The sequence below is a fragment of the Typopeltis vanoorti genome, chromosome 1, assembly GCF_054136105.1.
Source record: "Typopeltis vanoorti isolate ZY-2024b chromosome 1, IOZ_Tvanoo_1.0, whole genome shotgun sequence".
NCBI lineage: Eukaryota > Metazoa > Arthropoda > Arachnida > Uropygi > Thelyphonidae > Typopeltis > Typopeltis vanoorti.
In genome coordinates, this window is record NC_143549.1 from 76498714 (window position 1) to 76517868 (window position 19155).

A 19155-nucleotide genomic window follows, 5' to 3' on the forward strand; every position below is an offset into this window, starting at 1 on the left:
TGTTTGCCTTCCACTAGGAGACTTAACTCCATAGAGGTTAACTAAGACATTAACTCTCACTTTTAAATATGTGGACTAGATCGGGTTCATGTTATTGGAGATGGGGGGGGGGGAGAACCAGAGCACCAGGAGAAATACTAACCGTTAATACCAACTGGTAGGCCATAGCCTGGCTCAGATATTTCAAATATTTCACATTCTTCCGCCTTTGTATGCGATTCCAATATATTTCCTCTAATATGAATATGCTGACAAAGTGCTTATTTTTCATGATCGCTTCTGCAATTTTCACAATACTACCATCTTCAGCAATGTAACTCAGTCTTCCATAGTTAAATTTAGCATTAGTTCTACCTGTCTCGGATCTTAAGATTTTTTTTTTTTTAGCTTGCTCTGCATTTCTTTCTTATTCTATATTCTCTCCCCCATACCAAACGTTTCAGTTTCAAGTACTTTATCACATTCATTCTTATCGTATCATCCTGTTGATACCCTCCCATAACATTATTTTCTTCTTCTTCTTCTTCTGTATTTCCAACCTATTTCTTCATTCGTTTATTCTGGTATTTATTCTGCAATCAGCCCCGTGAAATATTGTTTTCAAATCATGGTAGAAAAATCGATTTGAAGCTAATTTGACCTTGACTTTCCAAGTTCAAAACTAACTAAATAAATGCAATGACTTTTCAATGCTACTTACTGTATTTATTCAGCTGAAACCGAGTAAAATTGGGAATGATTCATTCATGTTATTTAGAAAGACACTTAGTCATAGTCTTTTTTAGACCGCCTTTGTATCTTTTTTTTTTTTCTTTTTTTTCAGGTTAGAAAGGTTAAATTCATGCAAGTTCATATTATTAGTATGTCCAATCATATTATTAACATGTCCAATCATGTAGACGAAGTAATTATTGTAATTATGCCGGTTAAAAGCTCAATAAAAGTTTCTTTAACATGACATTAAAGCAAGAAATAGCTTCATTTATCAATATGAAAAAAAAAAAAAAAGTTTGTGAGTTTTCTTGAATTATATTTTAAACAGGAGTTGAACAAAAGTTTACCGTTTTTCTCTGCACATATATATATACAAAACAGTTCTCATTTAATATAATTATAAATGCTTCAATAAAGTTGCAAAGTCAGCAAAAGATGAATAGCATTATAATTTCCGTCTAGAGGTGAAAACACATACGACACGAAGCGGCGCAAATATTCATCTGTTAGAGCGGTAAAGGCGAAGTTCATTATTTCTCAATGTCAGCAACTGTTCGGATGCTCTTTTTTTTTTTTTTTAAGTTTTTTTTTTTTCTTTAATTGCTGTGCAGCAATTTTAGGTTTTATAGCAATGCTACTACAGTTTAATGCCGATAATTCGGCTGAAGTATCGGTATGAAAACGGAAGCACGTAAAAAACCCGATAGATCACGTGGCGCGAATGTCATAAACAATCAGCCAATGAAAGGCAAATACCTGCTGATTTTTACATCATTCTTGCCTATATATATGCATATTGCCATAATGCAAACCTAGTTATACTTACAAGCCAAAATGATGTTCGCTGCAATCATATTTGCTTCTTCACTGATTTTTGTAAACGGAGCCGGTAAGTTTGTTTATTCATAATATGTTTATTAAATCGCAGAATATTTGTTATTATTTTTTTCCACGTTTGTTTGTAGATGGTTAACAATAATGAAAATTAATAATAAACAGAATATTTAATTTTTTTTTGTCTGAAGTTAACTTAATCCAAGTTTTTCTTTATGATTACGAGGTCTAAATCCCAACTATATTTATAAGATGAAAAGATCATACAGTAATATGGACCGACTTTGTCTCCACCTTTCTGTTATAGTTTATATTTTATTTATTTTTAATAGTAATCTCACCCACGAAAGTTGAAAATATGCAGTCCCATAATCGGGGGATAATCCAAGAACATAGTTATCGAGACCAAACATTATCTCGAGTGTTTATATATAGCAGACGAACAACAATCTGCTGTTTGTTATTTATTTAGTACTTTTGATTTTCAACTTAATTTAGTACTTTTGACATTTCACTTAAGATTTGTTTCTGTTGTAATTACAATCGAATCAATGAAGGCTATGAGACCGTGCATTATTGTCGGTCAATTGATTGTGTTCTATGGCTGGTTTGCCAGTTTTGTGAAATAAAAAAATCCTCAATTCACTTCCTTATGAAACCGGCAATCTCAACTTCAGCAGAAAGGTCTTGATAAAATTTCTTGCGTACTAAATGGGATTCGAACCTTGTCTTTGCAAGTGAAGGACAACTGTAAACAGGACGCTACGAACGCTTTGACTTTTGAACCACTGATTTTAGTAATAGCGTCCAACATGAGTGTTATTTGTATCACCTGTATCTTGCTGCCCGAGAAAAACTTATTTCTCTTCAGTTAAAGGTGACCATACGTAAATTGTTCTCACGGATGGTTTTGTTGTACTGAATATGTCTCTTAGGATACTTTAATCCTAAGGATTTTATATTCTTTTATGTTAGCTGACTGACCCCCCCCCCTACACACACGCTGAATGGCAGCCTATGTTATAAATTAGCTGTAAACACTATTTATACTATTTTCTTCTTAATAGCAGAATCATTATTAGGAAGGAAAGTACCTAATGTAGTATACTTTTTAATTGAAAAGCCTTAGGTTCGAATCCCGTCGAGGAACATTAATAACAGCATTTGAGTTAAAAGCGAGTTAATCGGTCTCACAAGGAGACGAAGAGGTGGCCTCGTGCGTTTGCGGGCTCCAGTGAGCTACAGAACTCCATGGAGATGCCGATAATAATAATTTGTATTATATGATAATTAAGTGACATTGCATTTGGAGTTTATTTATATTTATTGATGGAACATTGCTGAGATCATTCTTTCCTTCCTTACGCATCATGTAATATCATATGCACGATTTAGTTTTTCTCTATTAGTGTACACAACACGTGTCTCCCTATGAAATCAAGATTTCACAAGTATTAAGAGTCTCGTGGACAAATCAGCATTTACAAACATAGATGAAATAATGATGCATTATTTTCTGTCTTGCTAATAAATGTATCGTCAATTATCGACTCATGCATGCCGTAAGTTCTCCATCAGTCTTCTATTGCGGTTCACGACCAATTCATCGCGGGGAAAATTCATCTTGAAAAAAATTTGTGGAAAACGTTTTTCGCTAGAAAACTGAAATTGCATTGATAGCGATATATGAAAAGTAAATGCAGGGCAAGATAAATTTCACAAAAGATAGTTTTTTTTTTTAAATATATATATATATATAATAAAATAAGTTTAATTACTATTACCGAGAGAAAAGATGGCAAGATATATTTAACAAGATACTACTAGTTTACTAGTTTCGTTACAAGAACATCATCAGGTATCATACTCAAAGAAGTATATAAAAAACTACAGAGACTTAACATTGTACTAACAGAACAAGTGAAAAACAGTAGCATGTTTGCAAGTATGAGTTCCATACAAACGAATACTACGCGCTGTCGCGAGTGCGCCAGTACTGAACAGAGGCAACGTGTGCGTCCGAGAGATTGTAACTCAGGCTGTTGTTGATATGAGAGGAATCTAGAGAAATTTCTCTTGATTCAACAATCTTTCTTTCCAGTTCATCGTAGCACACATGGATATTAGCAGTTTGAGTCCAGTTTACAATGTGCTGGCGGCCTTCGTCTGAGTTAGCAGAAAAGAGAACGTGGCTAGAGAGAGCGCTAGCTCTAGTCCTGTTATAGGAGATATCTCTACGGTGTTCATCCAAACGTAGAAGGATGGATTTAGCAGTCTGTCCATAATATGGCTTTCCGCAATCACATAAAATCTTGTAGACTCCTGGAAACTGAGTAGGAAGATGTTTCTGTTTATATTTGCAAAGTAATGAACGAAGTTTTGGAAGCGTAGTGTAGCACGTTTTGAAGTTAAATTTCTTGAGAATCTTTGCCAGTTTTGGTGAAAGAGAGCTGATGTAAGGCAAGGAGATGAAGGCTCTTGGGGGAGGGGGGATCTTCAGCAGTAGTTGAGTGCCTGGGGGAAAGAAATTTGTCAATCTTCTTTGGAGAGAAGCCATTGTTGATAAACGTTTTTTTAAGAAAACTGAGTTCATTTATAATTTCTGTTTCTTCTGTAAGTAATGATTTGGCTCGGTGGGCTAAAGTGGAAATAATACCACATTTTTGTGGGGGATAATGATGGGAGGAAGCATGAAGGTATCTGTCAGTATGAGTAGGCTTTCTAAAAATTGAGATTTTAATGTTCTCAGCACATCTGGTAAGTTTGAGGTCTAATATATATATATATATATATATATATTTTTTTTTTTTTTTTTTTTTTTTTTTTCAGGAGTGAATTTGCTATGCTTGCTGCGCAAGCTCATTAATTGAGACAGAAGTAATATTTATTTGTTAATAAATGCATGCATTTATAAGCATTCCATTTAGGTTTTATTTTTGTAGACAGATGACGTCTTAAGCTTGTGCGTCAATAATTTTTGCGATTTGTATCGAAGGCCGATGCTTGCTCGTCTAGTCAAAGCTACCTTGGCTTGCTCGGTTGTAGGAGCTTCTAGGTCCTTGCTGAAGCACCGTGATTTCATGCGCGCGCATAGCCATTTCCGCTCGCTTCACGTCGCCTTAAACACAGGCCATACGCAGTCAAAGTAGCTCTACCCAGTGAGCTTCCGCCAACCTTTACAAGTGTGCGTGTTGCTTGGGAAAATTAAGTTACAACCAACTTTTTATGACGAGGTTATTGACCAGTTCATAAAGAAGAACCGTAGGGTAGAATTTGTATTCAGGTAGCTAAATTGAAAATGATAGAATATCATTTGTAAAATAAATGTTATATTTGTATGATTAAATGTACATATATTTCTAAATGTATAGTTTTAAATGGTCAGTAATTCATTATTCCGCTAATCAGACTTCAATCACACTTCTCACTCCCTGAATGATGACAAGGGCAAGCGTGAATTTCAAGACCAGCTTTCGCCCCTGATTTGTTTCAGTAAAGAAGACTAAATATAAAATTGAAAATTTTATATTTAGTCTTCTATTCTTGGCCAGCTATTCTTTGTGTCATAAAATACCAGTATTGGAAGAAAAGGTAAAGACTAGTATTGAAGCCACATGGCAATTTCATCATCATCAACAACCATGGGTCCAATGCCCATAGGTATTTGCTGCCATCTTGATGTGATTCTTCCATTGCATTCTGTTTTGAGCAAGATGACTCAGTTTGTGTATAGAGTTTCCGCACCATTTGACGATGTCATCGCCCCATTCTCTGTTTGGTCTTCCTCTTTTGTTCTTTCCTTCAATCATTCCAAACAGCAACGTTTTTAATTTTCTCTCATCATTTATTCTACATATATGGCCAAATAGACGCGTCGTTTCCTTTTGATTATTTTCTGGATAAGGTTTTCTTTTGGTTGTATTCGTCTAGATTTCCTCATTGTTCACTTTCTGTATCCAGCTTATTCGCAAGATCTTTCTATAGCACTTCATCTCAAATGCCAATATCCTCCTTTCAGATTCTCTCAGGAGTACCCAGACCTCGCATCCATAGAGCATGCTGCTGAAGACACAGGTTTCTACAATGCGCAGTTTAGTTTGCATCTTTATAGCTCGGCTCTTCCATATTTTGCCCATGGCTTTTAAAATAGTTGTTGCTCTGGCTATTCTCATTTTTCTCTCTTTTTTGGGGTCCAAGTCATGCGTCATCCAAGATATGTGAAATGTTCCGCATTTTCCAGTTGAAATCTGTCTATCGTAACTCTGTTCAGTAACTCCTGTTGTCCGAATATTGTTTTAGTTTTTTCAAAGTTGATATTTAGTCCATATCTTTTTCCTTCTGTGTATAGTGTTTGCAATGTCTGTTACAGCCTTGCTATGTCTTCTTCAATCAGGACGATGTCATCTGCAAAGCAGAGGTAGTTTATTCTCATGCCATTTATTGAAATACCTCCACCTTCTTCTTTAATCTTATCTAGTGTTCTTCTCAAATGTGTGATGAAGATGATTGGTGATATTGGGTCCCCTTGTCTTGTGCCCTGACTAGTGGCAAACCAATCTCCAGTCTCACCTGCTATTCTGATTTTTGCTTGTGCTTGGCTATTTTATATCTTTCAGCAGGCGGATCAATTTATTGTCCACACCATAGGATTCCAAGACAGCTCATGTTATATTTTGGTCAATATTATCAAATGCTTTTTGGAAGTCCACGAAACAGCAATATCTTTTTGTTCTTTCTTCGAGCTTTCTCTGCTATTAGTCTTAGTGCGAATATTTGTTGCACTGTACTTCGATCTTGTCGAAATCCGGCTTGCTCATCCTCCATATGCCCGTTCAGAACGCCTGAACGGGCATATGGAGGCACATCTTCAGGCGTTCTGTTAGTATTTTCATCAGCACTTTGCCAAGATGACTCATTAATGCAATAGTCTGTAATTGGTGCATTCTAAAGCACTGCCTTTCTTGTGAAAATCAACCAAGACCGATTTTTTCCACTCTTCGGAGGAATACTCTGATCTCCATATTTCATTACATAGCTTATGTATTTCTTTTGCAACTGATTCTCCCCCATATTTTAGCATCTCGCCTATTATGTTGTCATTTCCAGGATTCTTGTTATTCTTGAGATGTTTTATAGCCCTATTCACCTCCTCTTCCAAGATGTCATTTTCAAAGATCTCTGCTGGTGGAGAGAGTGCTTTTATTTCTTTGATTACTTCTGTTGCAGTTTCATTTACATGATTTTTATATAGTTCACTGCAATATCTTGTCCATCTGTGTATGATTTCTGTCTTGCCCATCAATACTTTACCATTTTCATCTTTGATTGCTGCTGATCTTGTTTGCCACTTCCTATTGACATTTCTTATATGTTTGTAGACCTCTCTAGTTTTGTGTTCTCCATAGTATACTGTTCAATGTCTTTGCACTGGTCCTCCAACCATTTGGCTTTATCAGATCTTGCTGCTTTCCATACTTCATTGCATTTCTGACGGTATAACTCATCTGCTGCCTCTGAATTATCTCTTTTAAGTTTCCGTTCTCATTTCTCTTGTACCAATTTTAGCGTTTCCTGAGTTATCCATTTCTTGTTGATCTTTTCCCTTTTAGGAATTACTTCCTCTACTGCTTTTTTTAGCGCTGTAGTCAGTCGTTTTGCTCTTGTATTTATATTTTGTTTTTCACTTGGGGTCTTAAGCTTAGTTTCCAATATGTTCTGATATGCTGTTCTTAGCCTGTCTTCATTTAGTTTTGAGATGTCTCTAGCTTTCTGGAACTTTCCTTTGTACTTCTGTTTCAGTTTTAGTCTTATATTCGCAATCACCAAGCTGTGGTCCGAATCAATATCAGCTCCTTGGAATGATCTGCACTGTTGAACTGAGGTTCTCCATTTTTGGTCTATTAATATAGGTCAATCATATTCCTGTTTTTGCCATCGAAGGAGCGCCACGTCATTTACGACAATCTTTTTGTTGGAATTTGGTATTGCAAATCATCAGGTTGTTATCCGTGGCAAATTCCAGAAGCATCTCTCCACGTTCATTTCTTTCTCCATATCCAAATTTTTCCATACCCTTTTCCCATCCTGTGTTATTTTTGCCAATCTTTGCATTCCAGTCTCCGCCAATGATGAGTATATCCTGCTTCGGCACCTCATCAATGACTAGTTTTAGATCCCTGTAAAATCTCTGAAGGTTTCATCTGCAGTGGGCGTATATATTTGAATGGTTGTGATATTAAATGGTTGGGCACTGAATCTTGCAACCATTATTCTTTCAGTAACTGGTTTATATCCTATCATTGCCTGATAGGCCTTGTTACTTAGTAGGAAACCTATGTCTGCTTCATGCTTACTTTCATTTCCTGACCAGAGAACTCTTCCGCCATTTGATTCTCCTGACAATGTCCAACTCATTTCTGAAATACCTAATATATCCCATCTGTATTTCTTCTTGAAGCAATTGCAATTTTCCAGTTGCCCAGAATATACGGACATTCCATGTACCAATTGATATTCCATCCTTTACAGGCCTGAGTTTGATTTTGTTGTCTTTGTTTTCAGTAACTGATTTTTCGATCCAACCCTGATTATTCGATTGGGGACGCGGACCTTGTTTGACCGGGCGACGTCCGAGCCGGCATGAGTCTTTTTTCTTGTACTTTGACATCAGATTTCAATCGTGTTTTCTTTTTACTGTCAGCACATCGACACTTATCTGGCAAAAACCTTAGTCTTCCTTGAAGAGCTTGGGAGAGAATCGGAAGGAGCATATAGATTAGGCTTAGGGCGGCTTAAACTCACCTTGACGCAGTACCGTCATTGGACTTCTGTGGCATTTTATAGAGTTACTGGAGTTGTCCATTAACCCACCACGTCCTGTTAAGTATTGCCGATTCTTGTCCGGGACTGCTTATTGGCTATTCACAGTTAGCCATCATCTCTGGCGGCCATTCCCCGATCCGCAACCTGGGGACCCGTCCGGTGACATGTAGCTTTGCCTCTGGGGGAAAGACCCCAGACCGGACATGGCAATTTAGCTTATGCATTTACATAATGATGATAGAATTTATGTAATTTTATTATCTTTTTCTTTAATATATTTACCCCAAAGAGCACCTATGATATTAAACTAGCTCTGCAATGTTGTATTTGTATGATTAAATATAGCAGCGTACAAGATATCTTTACTATGCATGAAAAGTACAGTGATTTTCAAAATACACGTGTATTCCATAACTGAAACACGTTACCTTCTGAATTAGTTCAGATAAAAAAAAATATACCACACCTGGATGGATTCTAAATGTGCAGAATAGTGAACGGTTAGAAGAATAAATATTATTAAATATTGTGCCCTTTCTCCTTAACTATTCTTAAATATTTTATTCTCTATAATAACTATTAATAGGAATATGCAAATTGTTAACTATAAATATTAGTTGGAAATAACTATTATCCCTAAATGTCCTTAAACATGGTGCCTTTTTTTAATTAATATTCCATCTACAGAGCCTGTAGTATCTAAGTAAAAAAGAATATTAATAACTTTATGCGGAATAAAAAAAAATTAAGAACGTAAATATAATCGAAATAATAAACAATACATAAAATATTTCTCTTTTTTTTCATACATGGGAATGACATGAAATACAAGTAGGATTTCAAATTTTCTTGCGAAGAATTTTCTCCACGATGAATTGTCCGAACATGGTCTGTTGTTGCGCGTTATTTAGTTTTTTGATGAAATGTGATTATATTTAATATGAAATATTTTCATCAAATTAATCTTCCAAATATGTTAGAAGTAGAAACTAAGAGATAGAGGCACTTGCTGCCTTCTTGGGCCGGGCCAGCTATCTCTGAATGGCTTTTTTTTTTGTAATGGTCTATTTTTTTTTTTTTTTAACTTTTAATAGAACTAAACTGTCTCATTTCACTCTAAGTGCCGTATTAGCAATAATACACATTTGGTTAGCAAGGATTATACAAAACGCATTCATTGAGAGTTATGTAGACATTTATTAGTTTGGTTCAATCCCCGATACCGCCCTAATCGTGTTTACAATGATTCACTTGCCGTTCCAATGATTGACTAAAGTTGACTTACGCAACATGGCCTTCTCTTTCTGCCGGTAGAATACCAATCATTTGACGCGGAGTTTCGTCGTTGTGAATTGGTACATTATTTCATTTACCATGGAAATCACCAAGAGGAAAACCTCTACACTGAATGAAAATTATTTGTATAATTAGCTGTCTCATTCTCTTTCTCAAGAAATCGAGTTACACAAGGAGATTGCATTACTTTGCAAGAAAGTCACAAAAATTGTGTAATCATAGTTATGGGTTACTGAAATACCTTCACAATTAAGTCTCATGCCGTCCTTACATTGAGTGGGTAAAAGTACCTAAAGTTTCACGAAATAATTTATTATTATTATTATAAAAACCTCCATGGAGTCAAAGACTCATCGTGGAGATCCACTGTTATAAACACAGTTTATCATACCGCGGCTTAAATATATTCACTATCTCTGCGCTCACCACACTCTTGGGCGATGCATTCCAATCACTCACCACTTTCCATGCAAAAAACCTGTTCCTCACTCCATTGTTCACACCCTCCTTATACAGCTTCCAGGGATGACCTCTTGTTCTCCTACTATCTTCACCCATTCTGTGCAAAACCTCCCGAACATTAATCTGGTAATAACCTCTTAACAGCTTATATGTCTCGATCATATCCCCCCCCCTTCCTTCTATTCACCAATTTCTGCAAATTGCATTTTGTCAATCTGTCTTCATACTCTACATTCCAGAGACCAGAAATCACCTTAGTCAATCGCCTCTGAACTTTTTCCAACGCATCTTCATCTATTTGAAACCCGGGTGACCAGATCTGTGCACAGTAATCCATATGTTGCCTGATCAAAGCCTTATACAAAGGAACCATAACATCCTTAGTTCTACAAGTCAGTGTCCTCCGCATCATTCCCATTATCCGCTGCGCTGTCTTCACAATTTTAGTAACATGTCCCCGAAATTTTAGATCCTTGTCTACAATGACTCCCAGATCTCTCATCTTCTCTACCTCTTCCAAGATATTTCCACCGATTGTGTACTTTACATCCATCTCTGCTTCCCAAATTTCAAAACGTTACACTTTGAAACATTGAATTGACATCCCCACTCATTTACCCATTCGGCCAGTGTATTCAAGTCCTCTTGCAAAACTACAGCATCCGCTCTACTCCTGATAGCTCTCCCCAACTTTGCATCATCTGCAAACAACTGCACATCACCATTCAAACCTCTCTAAATATCATTTACATACAAATTAAACAGCAATGCACCCAAAACAGACCCTTGAGCTACACCATTAGTAACTTTCCTCTTCTGTGATATCGCTCTTCCATAGACAACTTGCTGCTACCTATCAGACAGCTAATCTCCAATCCAACGAACTAATCTACTGTTCATCCCGATCCGTTCCAATTTAATTACCAGCTTGTCATTTGGCAATTTATCAAACGCCTTTGCAAACTCTAAATATACCACTGTATATGCAACACCCTTATTCAACGCATTTGTCATTATAAAAAGTAAGCAGGTTGCTAAAGCACGATCTTCCTCTAGTAAATCCATGCTGGCCGCCAAAGAGTATTTTTCTGTGTCAACTCAATTCTGAATCTTAGTCCTAACTAACTTCTCTAATACCTTAACCACAACTCCAGACTGGACTATAATTCAAAGCCTTACTCTTATCACCTCCCTTATGAATTGGAGCAATTTTACCCTCTTTCCACTCTTTTGGAACTTGACCCAGTGAGTGACTCATGTTGAAAATATATGCAAAAGCTCTTGCTAACTCCCTGGCACATTCCCTCAAGCCACTTGGTGAAATAGCATCAAGTCAGAACGTTTCATGAGATTGACATGCTGAAGACTCTTGCTGATGATATGTACGGATTAAGCCTAATTTCAGTATTCGCTAGTAGTAAAAGAAAAGATCTTTCATGGTGTAAAACTTTATTTATGGATAGACAGTTTAAAATCTCGTCTCTTAGCATCTATGTTTTTTTTTTTTTTCATATGCACTAAAATCAAAAACAAAATGTTAATCATACAAAGCGTTATCTATCACTTCTAAAGGGGAAGATCGTAGTAAACTACTTCCGGTAACAATTGAACTTCATATTAACGAAGTCAAATGCGATCGTTATTATTTATATCGCTGATATATTGCCTCTCATATCCCGTCTCTGCTGAGTAAACTCTCTTATCAGAGTAGACCATATGTGACTGAGCATTAAATTTTGCTTTTTATTACTCTGATTGGATGAATTTCCAATGTCTCTTTCAACTCCCGTGTGCAGTTGTCAGTTTGGTTTACTGCCAAACAGCGTTATATTTCTTCCTCATTGTGTGGAAGTCTAATCCTTAATTTATTGTCTCTTTTTCTATATCTTTAATATTTTCATCCATAAGGAATTTTTCCGAGAGGCCAGTCAGTCCTGGGTAACAAATTTAGCCCTTATTCATTAGTTGAACAGTAAATGAGGTAAAAAAAAAACGGTAAAAAAAAACCCAACTGCTACGTTGTTTCAAGATCAGGCATTTCTATTAGTTGACTATTATTATTATTTTTTAATGAAATAGAGTGGCAGTAGTTACGAGTTTCTTGAGTGATGGATGGTTGTCTAGAATCTTGTTGCATTAGTAGTTTTTTTATGTCGTATTGTATCCGTTTTTAATTATAATAGTAGATGGGTTCTGAATTCCTCTGAAATGTTAAAATTCACACCAAATAGTATGTGGTGTAAACCACTGGAATTTGCTTCGTTCGAGAAGACATATGAAGCCAAATATAATGCTACTGGGAAAAGGTATGTACAAGACTGGCTGCCAATTAATTAGCAGTCATTCAGCCATTAAAATCGTACTTCTGTTAGCAAAGAATTCTGATTATCATTATTACTTCAGTCAGTACCCGAGGAAGAACTCAGAATGAATCTTATAGGGTAGGTGGCATAAACTCCGTCTGTTAAAGGCTTAAGTGCTGGGAGGATATCCTACTGAAGGTTTAATGGAATATAAATAGCAATGAAAAAATAATTAAAAGCTATTTTGATTCTTTCAATATTTCGGCTCAATTGCAGACACATGTTCAGTGAGTATAAACTAACACTTATAAGACACACACAAAGGGAACACAACACTAAATGAATTTATGGATATAAGACTAGAGACTAATCTAGGTGAGACGTCTTCTGTGGGCGGCCTCGGTTGTAAATTGGAATCTGGAAGGATTATTGTTTCCCATATTTTGGGAAGAAAGAGTTTTTGTCTGGGCAAGTAAAGAAACATTTCACATAATCTACATATCTATCAAACCTTCTCTGGCTAACATATGTGGACGATGTGTTCTTTATTTGGTCTCATGGTCCAGAAACATTAGGCTTTCCTCTGGCACCTCAAGAGCTTAAATCTAAGAACCCAGTTTTTGCGATGGAAAAGGAAATTAAGAATAGTCTACCCCTTCCTACACACATTAGTCACACTCCTTCCTAATGGTAATTTTCTCTTCACTATCTACAGGAAACCCACTCATATAGACAGATACATTCACAAACTTCTCTATGATCCCCTTCCAATAATATTGCATCATTAACACTCTAAACAATAGAGCCTACAATCTTTGTTCAGATAAAGCCTATTTTTCAAAACAGAACCCTACCATATACACGACACCTTCTTATCCATGGCGACATTCCTACAGAATTAAAAAAAAAAAAAAATCAATCCATTCCTCCAATCTAAGACTATCTATTTAGAAGGAATTCAGGAATGACATCATCATCCCTATGTCCGGGTCAGCCAGGTCCTTAAAGAAATACAACCTCTGCACAACTTTTAAGACCCCAACTAAAACTCCAACCCTTATCCGTTCTGCAGAGGACTAGCTCCCTGCTTTTTCAGTTACTGGCGTACATAAAGCCTCCTGTATTTGCAAGTTGGCATACTTTGAGCAGATGGGTAGATCACCATCTGCATAGATCAACACAAAAAAATACATCTGCAATAATGAGTATGTCAGTCTGGCCTCGCGGACCATGCACTGGGTACTACTCATGGGATAAACTGAAAAAAAAAACCCACTATGCTCCATCACTACCAATTTACAAAAGAAATCCTGTGTTTAGAATCTGCAGCTGCCATAATAAATCAGTTTAATTTAAATAGATACAGATGTAGAAATTTCTCAAAATATGGGAAACATTAATCCTTCGAGATCCCAATTTACCACCGAGGCCTCCTACACACGCCTACAGAGGGCGCTTCATCTAGATAGGACTGTAGTCTTATATCCACGTGTTTCACTTAATATTGTCTTGCCTCTGTGTGTGGGTGTGTGTATTGCAAGTGTAAGTTTGTACTCCGTACAGATGTCTCTCTGACTGAGACGAAGTGTTGGAAGAATTCAAATAGTTTTTAATCATTTCCCAGTGCCATTTATACTCCATTAAAGCTTGAACGTGATGGCTTAAACTCCGTAGTTAACAATTGATATGAAACAGTGTGAAGTGGTACATGGCACATTTATAACTTAGAAGTTTTCTTTGCCTGTGAAGCGATGTTATACTAAAGTTACTCTGTTTTTTTATTTAATGTGAATACTTTTTCTTTCTTTTTTTTATTATAGTTCATTCACACTTTAGCTCTCAAACTGATTCCGGTTTTTATAAATTGCTTTACAATTCATTTTTCGACGAATTGTTTGTTCTATAAATTGTGATTTTTCTATGTATTTTGGATTTTCGGTGAATTGCTATTTAAGGAATGTTTTTGAGACACTGCCTTTCAATGAATTGCTTTTTGGTTCACTGTTGTCCGATAAATTGTTTGTCGATATATTTTTCATTCGATTAACTGTTTTCGGCGTATTATCTTTTGGTGAAACTGTTTTGTAAGATATCATAGAACAAACAGTATTGTTAATACCTGGAATTGACGATTAAATGTCGTGACTAACATATTATTATTATTATGCGATACCTCTACGTATTTCAAGGACTCATCTCAGGAAGGTACTCCACTCTACACTGCCCTCAGTCTACATTACTTAATTCTCCATTAAGCTTCCGTAGCTCAGTCGGTATAGACGAAGCTCTTTGGTCGGAAAGACTTGGGTTCGATTCCCGTCCATGACATAAGGAACCTTTATATGGTCTCTACGGAGGTTTTTTCACCCGGAAACTAGAGTTTTTCGTTCCTCAGAACAGGCAAACTGGCCCCATAAACACACACAGATTTACAGTCATCAAATATATACCTAATCCCGCATTAGGAGGAATCAATTCCCCTAAAAAAAAGGGACGGGGAGAAAAGGAGAACCCACATGAATAAATAAATAAATTCTCCATCTACACACATCGCCATCTACCGCCTTCAATAGTACTTTCTCTCTGTAAATTTGTGTGTGTGTTTATACTCTGGACAATTTGACTGTATACAGGATGAAATACCTCAGTTTCAGGTATAAGTAGCAATTAAGTATGCCGAATGCAAAACGGCTTATACTAGTACACATTTTTAAATAATAATAATAATAACAACAACAACAACTAGAGCCACAACCCGAAAGGTGACTTATTCATTCACAAAACCAAAACATAATTTCTAATCCACTTTTCCAAAGCCGAAACCATTGCAACTCACTCATAAGAATATTCAAGGCTATCCCTTTGTTATGACTAACTTTTACATATCTGTAAAGACAGTTGCCTTGCGAGCCTTACAGTCTTTACGGGATAGCAATAGAAGCGTGTTAGATGAAGACGCAGAAATACGTCGAAGGTTTCCAATGACTGATGGTCCTAGATGGAGAAAAGAGTTTTATTTTGAAATAACAATAATAACTAAACTAAATAAGTTTAAAACAAATAAATAAACGAAATAACTAAAGTCACCACTGCTACATTCGGTTATCCAAATCACCAGTAAAGGGATCCTTCTTCAGTAATATCACTTTGGCATCTGAAGATTAGAAAATCAAAACGCGTTTTAATGGAAAATTATGTACTTTGAAAACAATATATGTGATCAACACAGTAAAAATCGGAAAACATACAAAAATACACAAAGACTAGAAACACAGATACATAAGTTACCGATTACTATGAGTTATTATAACTAGAGATGTACAAACTAGAAAAAGTGAGACTCGTTTAATTTTTAATGAAAAAAGAAATGTATGAAAAATGAAATGATTTAAAAGTTTACTTTTCTTGATTTTATGGAAGCAAAGTCATCCAAAATTTCACTTGTTTCTAGTTTCTTAGACATCACCTTCTATTGCGATCGTTGACAGTCCAACCAGTCTTTCCTATGAAATACTAGATCTTAGATATGTTTAAATTAGTTTGAGTCTTGAAAATAATCATTCCCCACTTGCTACTGAAATTAGAAGTGTCAAAAATATTCAAAGAGAAATTGTTAAATTAATAAAGATGCTTTATAAATTATTTGCGATATACATTGCAATATTTTCAGTGGGTCTAAACTGTCACTATCCTGTATGATAAATAAATAATAAATCAGCTAACGCCTTTAATTCCCTTATACGCAACGTTGCTGACTTGATGGGTGAATCATAAATGCTTTTCATATTCCCCTTTGTCTGAGGGGGGAGTTCTTTGAGTGGAGAGTTATTGAGCGTTAAGCTCGGCCAGGAAGAGCAGTGAGATTAGCTGTGGTCAGCTGAGCATAAAATTGACTTGGGCCTTTTGTATTTGTAGAATTATGTTTCATCGTAGTCTGAAGCTTGCTTGATCAGCGGGTTTGGATGATTGTTTGTCTTGGTGAAGAACGTTGCTGCTAGATCATGGAAGGATGTGATGTAGGGAGTGTTGACTTCTCGGTGAATCTGGGAGTTTCTGATAAACCATGGAACATCCAGCATCATTCTCAGGCATTTGTTCTGTATCCTCTGCAGTTTTTGAATATCTGTATTCGAGGTGTGGTTCCATGCAGGAGATGAGTAAGTGATGACTGGGCGTATTACCATCTTGTATATCAGTAGTTTGTTCTGGATATCCAGTTGACTTCTTCTTCTGCTGATCATGGAGTAGAGCTGGGCGATTGCTTTGGAGGTCTTCGAGCTTATGTTTTATTTGATTGGTGAATTGGAGTTTTTTGTCAAGCATGACACCGAGGTATTTGACGTCACTATGCCATGGGATCTTGACACCTAATAGGTGTATGTCTTCCTTGATCTGAAACTTCTTTTTTGGTAAACAGGATGGCTGAACTCTTCAGTGGGTTTCTTTGGATCCTCCAGTCCATCAGCCATTTACCAATGTGTGAATACTGTTTCGGAGTACTTTGATGACTAGTTTGGGACTGAGAGATCTTGCTAATAAAGCGGTATCATCCGCATATAAAGCTGTGATTGTTGAACTTGGATTTTGTGGAATATCAGCTATGTAAATAGAAAACAGCAGGGGAGCCAGAAGAGAATCCTGCGGCACAGCTGCCAGGATCTTGCGTCTGGTTGATACGGTTTCATTTATTTTTACTTGCATGAATCTGTCTTTAAGGTAACTATCTATGATTTTTATTAGATTAGTTGGCATGTTAAATTTGATGAGTTTGTAGAGAAGACCCTGGTGCCACACCTTGTCAAAAGCCTTCGCCGCATCTATAATGACCACATCAGTGTGGAGGTTCCAGTTGAAACCTGTGGTGATAAATTCAACCAGTCAGTGTATCTGATGTGTGGTGCTATGGTTTTTTCTGAATCCGAACTGCTCATTAGGGATAATACCTAGTTTATATGTTGCTGATTGAAGCCTTGTAAGGATGACTTTTTCTGCAACCTTACCTAGGCTGGACAGTAGGCTGATAGGTCTGTAGCTTTTCGGGGAGTTGAGGGTTTTTTCCAGTCTTTTTGATTGGCGTGATGTCAGCCGTTTTCCATGCTAAGGGAAAATATTTTGAATCTGAGGACAGCATTGATAATATTGACTAGGTGCACGATGGCTTTTCTGAGGAGTCATTTGATTGTTCTGTTTGTGATTCCGTCTGGACCTGGAGCCTTGTTGTTATTCAAGTGGGTTATGATATTTATAACTTCTGCTGGAGAGGTGGGTGTGATGAGTTCTGCCTTCTCCTTTTTATTCTGTTATAACTTGCCTGACTCTGCAGTGAATCTTGTAGATTAGATTGATGTTTAAATTCTCGTAAGAGGGGTTACACTGAGTTTCCAAATTGTCAACCAAAGCTTTCGCTTTTTCTTAGTCAGTGTGAGCTGCTCCTTTCTTGGTCTGAATTGGGGGTATGAGTTGCCTTTTAGTGCAGAGGGTTCTCAAGAATTTCCAGATGGAGTTATCCTCTGGGATCAGATTGTTCAGTTTGTTTTCCCAATCTTGATTTCGATATTTTTGTAGAGCTTCCCAGACTTGTCTATTTAAATTATTCAGAGTTGTTTTATCTTGTGGGGCTTTTGTGTTATGGTACCTCTTTCTGGCTGTTTTTCAGCCTGATCAGGTCCATAATTTCCTCAAGGATCCGACCACTGGAATGAAAAACTGTGGTTTGTGTGACTGAAGTTAGTGCTTTTTTAATTTGGTAAGTGAGGTTGTTGACAGCTATATCTATCTCCTCTTTGTTATGGATAATGGGTGCTGGGCCAATGTGGTCTGAGAGAGTTTTGGAGAGCTTTTCCCATGATATAAAGGAGTGTGGAGGAGAGAACTGTTCTTGTGTACCGAGCTTGAGCAGAATGGGGTTGTGATCAGATGATAATTCGTTTAGAGTTTCCAGTTGTATTGGTATCTGATGTTTCTGAAGACTGTGATGTCCAGTACGTCTGAGCTTCCATTTGGACTACGAGGAGTGGACTCTGTGGGTCCGGCTATAACAATAGAATTTTGCGTTGAGTAATGGTTTAGGGTGCAGCCTTTGTCATTGATTGTGGAGCTATACCAAGATGTATGCATGGCATTGAAATCTACAGCCATGATAATGGAGTCTGAAGCTGAGAATGGAGATACCAGTAATAGAATGCTGGGTGGGTTGTATACTGCATAGATTTTGATACTGCCAGCATTGTTTGTATGGACTTCAACGCCTGTTATCTCTAGGTTCTTGGTTTGTGGATTGGTCAGTACATTGTGGCTCATGTAGTTTTTAATGAATATGGCTGTGCCTCCTCCACTGGCAGTGAGTCTGTCTGTTTTGTACATTGCGTAGTTCTGTAATTTAGGGTTATTAGCTGTTCTGAGATGTGTTTCATTTACTAGAATTATATCAGGAGTGTATCTGTGAGTGAACTATTGTAGTTCAAGGATTTTGTTGTTCAATCCATTTGCATTCCATGCAGTTATGGTAAGGGAGTTAGGTTTATATTTCCTATTGCTCATGATTAAGGGCTGTCAGAATGGAATAGGTACCTTGAAGGAATTTCTTCGTGGAGAATGGTGTAGGATTTGTTTTGCTGAATTCCTGAAGCATGGTAGCTAGTGAGGCAGTTAGAACTGATGTAAGGTTGGAGCTTGTAAATTCGTTGGAGGAAGTATTCTTGGATCGTGCAGCCTTAGCATATGT

General features: G+C 36.8%; 1 protein-coding gene across 1 annotated transcript in view; it reads left to right on the forward strand.

Annotated features, from left to right (window-relative positions):
* The first annotated feature begins 1485 nt into the window (after positions 1–1485).
* The window catches only part of LOC150110106 (carbonic anhydrase 7-like), an 81358-nt gene continuing 63688 nt past the window's right edge, over positions 1486–19155 (forward strand). Inside the window, exon 1 of the mRNA XM_090391444.1 lies at positions 1486–1603. Within this exon, the coding sequence (XP_090247570.1) occupies positions 1549–1603 (55 nt within the window). The 5' untranslated portion in view covers positions 1486–1548. The remainder of the gene's footprint in view (positions 1604–19155) is intronic.